Raw genomic sequence first — 5,879 nt, forward strand, 5'->3', positions numbered from 1 at the left:
TATTATTATTAGTATTATTATTGCTTCTATTATTATTGTTGTTGTTTATAATTATTGTTTATAATTGTTGTCTATAATTTGTACAATTAACCTCCCTGTGGTTCGACCCCGGTCTTGCCGGGTTATTTATTATTTCGACACTCCTGCACTTGGGAGAAGACATCAACCTCTTAGTCGTGTCATGTAACTATGGCTATAAGGCCCTGATTTTTAATGATTGAAAAATTGTTCAATAATATGTTATCTGCCCCAACAAATAACTAGTTATTTATTTAAAGCAGATTTGGAGCCAATCTTGAAAAAAAAAAAACCTTGCTGGGAGTGCCTTAGTTTTCTTTTTATTAGCTAGGCAGGACGATCATTTTTTATTGATTTTTTTCATAATAACTAATATCTTTAAATATTTATTAATTTTATAATGCTTTTAAATTATTATAATTTGATTATATTTTTCTCTTAATTAAGTTGTATTTATACGATACATTTATGTAAAAACAAATCTATTATTAACCCTAGAATTAATCTCTAAAATAAAATTAAAAAAACATATAAAATAAAAAAATCAGTGTAAAATATTTATATTTAAATATATCTTTTGTTTTTATTAAAAAAAGATTAGCATTTCATTTTAATATTTAACTAACATTAATAATTCTTTAATTTATCAATTCATATATTTTCTTAATTTATTTTATTAAATATAAATAATATTTTTTTTATTTTCCAATTACAGAAGAATGTATAATTTTTTAAATATATTTATAATGCAAACGCTTCTCTCTCTTATTTTATAAATTAATTTGAAATAAAAATAAAAGGATAGATTTTGTGAAAGATCACGATTAAAGTCAAAGAACGCGGACTCATCGTTAGATTCATTTATTATTATTACAGCAGTCTAGTAACACATCATCTTCCAGATAAATAGTATTAAGAAATCAAAATCTCCCAGCAATCACTGCTGAAAACAGAGAGAGAGAGAGAGAGAGAGCGCTACCATAGCATCTTTGGTCTCGAGTCACCATCAATATCATTAACAACCACCTCTTCTTCAGATCCAAATACAACAAAAAGCCAACTACCCAACTTCTCTTTTCTTGTTTCTGTGAAGTTAGATGATTTATTCATATTGGCTGATACAGAAGAAGGGCATGGATTGCTTGGTCTGTTAATCTAGTTTCTTGTTGCTGCCACCTCGATAGTGAAACCCATGTCTAGAATTTCTCTTCAACTCATGGTTCGTTATTTGTCAGGTAAGTTATTTGACTTTGGTCTTTAATTATTTCTTGGTTTGCCTGCACATTTTTATGATCCTTTTAGCATTTTCCCTTTTGATTATATCTTTGTTTTTATTTATTTCTTTTTTGTTGGGATACTTTGTTTTTTGGCCCTTGCAATATGGGGTTTTGTGGTGATTTCTGTATTGAACAGTCGGGAAATTGCCATGTGGGTGAAGTTCTTCTAGTTTAGCTACTATTTCTGTAAGCGGTCGTTCTAACTGGATAACCATCCTCATGATTGTGAATCTGGGAAGGTCTTCCCTTTATAGTAAATAGGCTGGCTATTGGCAATTGAAATTAGAAGGTAAATAAACCAATGTACGAATTGTAAAATGAGTGTTTTGGACTATATCTACACTTGATTTCAGTCAATTCAGTTAACTCCATCTTTAAAAGTTCTAATCTTGTCTGGATTTTCTCTTTACTTTGCATGAACTCGATACTTTTCTTTAATAAATATAGATTAGATTTTTTGTGACTTATTTTTGGCCGGGTTTATTGGATATCCGTAGGTTGCATTTTGTTAATTGCTGCATTATCATGGAGTTAAAAAGAGGAGAGAAAATGACAATGAGGAACAAATACAGGAAACCAACCACTTTCCATTGCAATGCAGGGAGCAGATGTTCACCATCTGTTGTTGTATGGAGCTTGGTGGGATTTCTGCTGTCCCTTCACTTGTACTCCCTTGTTAGCCATAATGATGGAAAAGTTAGAGATGTCCAATTTCATACCAGTCATCACACTCTTTTCCGTGAACTTGAAGAGGTGGAAGAGGAGAATATCCAAATACCTCCACCGAAAGGAAAAAGGTCCCCACGTGCTGCAAAGCGAAGGCCTAAGAGGCCAACCACACTGATTGATGAATTTCTTGATGAGAATTCCCAACTTAGGCATGTGTTCTTTCCTGATATGAAAACTGCTATAGATCCAATGAATGATTCTGGGAATGACAGTTTCAACTATTATCCTGGAAGAATTTGGTTGGATACTGAGGGAAATCCAATTCAGGCTCATGGAGGGGGAATTCTATATGATGAAAGCTCAAGGACTTATTATTGGTACGGAGAATATAAAGATGGACCAACCTACCATGCTCACAAAAAAGGAGCAGCTCGGGTAAGTTAGCTATTCACACTATCATGTTTTTAAATTTTAGATTGGTTTCTCTAGCAGTACTGATTTCTCTTTGGAACTTTTGCATATGGTTTACATGCCAAGCCAGAATTATTCTTGGTTGTGCTGGGATGCCCCTGGGATTTTTTTTTTTCCATTTAGGAAGCTTGAAATTGAGGAGAAATTTCTTTACCACATGATTTCATTATCAAATGTTATACATGGAATCTGTTGTCATACTGAATTAGTCTCAACTTTGATGGCCATTTCAGGGAGTCCTAGGTTCAATTGGAGCCAATGGTTTTTTTAGGAGTAGTGATATGTTATTAGTTTGATGTACAAGATCAGTATGATTTTTCTGTAAAGATTTTGGCTTTTCGAATCTGGTTCTTATGCTTTTATTTTTCTTTTCTTTTGTGGGTTTTAGAGTTCATGTGCTTGGCAAGGTTTAAACCAACAAAATGATTTTGTTCTCCTATAATCCAAGTTGGAGTGATTGTATAGCTTCAAGAAATTATATGCAGCCTAATAGCCCCTATAAGTCTGAGTGCAATACTGAAGTTAATATTACTATATGGGAATGCATTGTAGTCAGACTGTTATAGAGTGATGGTGGCAGTGCTTGATCATCCAATATGCAGTGATATTAATGAACGTGTTCAATAATGCACGTCCATTTTGAAGCTTGTGTCTGTTTATAATATCCATGTTGATTCAAATGTGAATTATTTGGTCACCATATTTTAAACTATCTTCTTTAAGCTATTCTAACCCTTGAAAGCAAACAGTACTTTTTCATCATTCCTTGCATCCATAATGTTCTGAAACCCACTGATAGAAGATTGTGCCATTTTCTAACTCATAATATGTAGGATGCCTCAGATTATCTGTTCCCACCTTATCTTAACTGAGGTGGAAAATATGTACATTTTGCTTCTTGGACATATTTACTTATGCATTATGTTGATTTCTTGGCTCAGAGTAAGAGTCCTTTAATAATCCTAAACTAAAGCCTGTGAAAATCATTTCAAAGACTATTTTCCAAATCAAGACCACAATCAAAATGTGATAACTGGTGGACATGTACTGTTGAGGCAACCAAACTTCAAATGGGCAATTATAAATATTTTACTGAGATGTTTTTAATGGGATTGAAGTGACATGGATGGATTTAAAATTTCTTGTTATTGAGGTGGGTTGGAAAATGATTGTGCTTCTACAGTGCAAAAGTATCCATATAACTGACCCCAAGTAGTTTAGGATTGAGGCTTTGTTTTTGTCATGGTTTAATTGTCTTCCCCTCCCTCTATCCACAAGAAAGCTTTTTCATATTGTTCAGCTCTCTACATTCTCTACTTATCATTAATATTCTTGAATTGTTAAAAGTTTGTTTTGTTTTTTTTTTCATCATGTAGTACAAGGGTTATCATACAGTACTGTTGTACATTTAAACATTGTTATGAGATGTACACAAGCTGGGAAAGCTAGTCCTATTTATGCTTCTAGTTTAAAAATGTCTTGTAAAATACTTGCAGCGTCTTAATGTCTAATTCTTATGGAAGTGCTTATGCATGAAGTGTTTGCTTTTTTAATTAAAAGATTCCCTTAAATTATCATATGTACAGGAAATTTGATTTAGAAACTTCAAATATTTCTTGTAACAAATAAAACCTGTCATGTTATCCATCTCCTTTTACTTTTATTTATGTTTGTTAGAGAGTTAATATAAAACCATTCTTAGAGCCTCATCCAATAGCTTGAGTTTTTGGGTAGATGGTTTTGTTTAACATAGTATTAAAAGTTTAATGAACACATGGTCATGAGATTGAATCTGATGACTTCATTCTCAAATTAAATTAAAAATTAAGCATAAGATAGTGGTAGGTTTGTCCAAGTTTTAAGCCCAATGGAATTTTATGTAATGGTGTGTTAGAGAGAATATAAAACCATATTTTAAGCCACATCTAATAACTTGAGCTTTTGGGTTAAGATAGGTCTTTGATAATATGTTTTATGTTTCCATTTTCCTATGATGTAACTTATGCTTCAGTGACCGAGCACATGTAACTCACTGGGGTCTTTCCATGCACTTCTGTTCAGGTGGATATCATAGGAGTTGGTTGCTATTCCTCCAAGGACCTCTGGGCATGGAAAAATGAGGGCATCGTACTGGAAGCAGAAGAGGCAAATGAAACCTATGACCTCCATAAATCCAATGTGCTTGAGAGGCCAAAAGTGATTTACAATGAGAAAACAGGGAAGTATGTAATGTGGATGCATATTGATGATGCCAACTACACCAAAGCTGCTGTTGGCATTGCCATTAGCGATTATCCAACTGGTCCATTCAACTACCTTCGCAGCAAACAGCCCCATGGATTTGACAGTAGGGATATGACAATCTTCAAGGATGATGATGGTGTAGCATATATCATATATTCCTCTGAGGACAATAGCGAGCTTCACATTGGACCACTTACGGAAGATTATCTTGATGTTACACATGTTGTGCGAAGAATTTTAATTGGACAGCACAGGGAAGCCCCGGCTCTATTTAAGTATCAGGGGACTTACTACATGATCACTTCTGGTTGCACTGGCTGGGCGCCAAATGAGGCGCTAGCCCATGCAGCAGAGTCAATCATGGGACCATGGGAAACTATGGGAAACCCATGCGTTGGAGGGAACAAAATGTTTCGACAGACTACATTTTTTGCACAAGGTACATATGTATTTCCTTTGACAGGTCTTCCAGGTTCATTTATTTTTATAGCAGATCGTTGGAACCCAGCAGACCTGAGGGACTCGAGGTATGTGTGGTTACCTTTGATAGTTGGAGGGCCTGCGGATCGACCACTGGATTATGATTTCGGGTTCCCAGTCTGGTCAAGGGTATCGATTTACTGGCATAGAAAGTGGAGACTTCCTTCGGGGAGGAGAGGGCTGAAATGACAAGTTTATTGATATCAAGCCTTTAGTGCATCATACGTGATTGTTCTTTTGCGTATTCTTTCACTTGTCTGCCTGTAATTAAAAAGCTTGTGCGTTGATTTAATACATATCTTTGTTTAGGCACTGTTAATATAAGCTTTTAGGAGGAATGGGTGGATGCTTGCCTTTATAAACCATTCATGAGATGCAAATTTTGCTAATAACATTGCAGTTGTACCGATTCTCTCAGCTTCATTGGATTTTTTTAAAAAAAATCTCATTGCAAGTTAAAAGATTTGGTTGAATGATATAATTTAAAAAAAAAAATTAGTAAAATTATATATATTTATCTTATTGCTTTTAAATGTGATATTTACTTAATATTGCTATTATTAAATATGATAAGATATTTGTTGTATTTTAGAATAGTAATATTTAAACATGTCGATTTGTCAAAATGTGTTAAAATGTGGTAATTTAACGTGTGTTATTGTCAATCTTATTATTTTATTGGTTTGTTGGTTGATTTAATAATATGAACTAATTGATAAT

The 5,879-nt window shown here is 33.7% G+C and overlaps 1 protein-coding gene across 2 annotated transcripts; it reads left to right on the top strand.

The window, feature by feature from the left end:
- The first annotated feature begins 894 nt into the window (after positions 1-894).
- Positions 895-5,576, top strand: LOC105117150 (uncharacterized). Of its 2 annotated transcripts, none has more exons than XM_011014718.1 (3): positions 895-1,253; positions 1,793-2,399; positions 4,497-5,576. In XM_011014718.1, exons 2-3 carry the CDS (start codon positions 1,821-1,823, stop codon positions 5,346-5,348), a joined length of 1,431 nt encoding a protein of 476 aa, XP_011013020.1. In that variant the 5' UTR covers positions 895-1,253; positions 1,793-1,820; the 3' UTR covers positions 5,349-5,576. The 2 variants fall into 2 exon arrangements, with proteins under 2 accessions (XP_011013020.1, XP_011013021.1); XM_011014719.1 differs by having other exon boundaries at positions 896-1,253; positions 1,897-2,399.
- Positions 5,577-5,879: the final 303 nt, after the last annotated feature.

This window comes from Populus euphratica, unplaced genomic scaffold (genome assembly GCF_000495115.2).
Source record: "Populus euphratica unplaced genomic scaffold, PopEup_1.0 scaffold1200.1, whole genome shotgun sequence".
Classification (NCBI taxonomy): Eukaryota; Viridiplantae; Streptophyta; class Magnoliopsida; order Malpighiales; family Salicaceae; genus Populus; species Populus euphratica.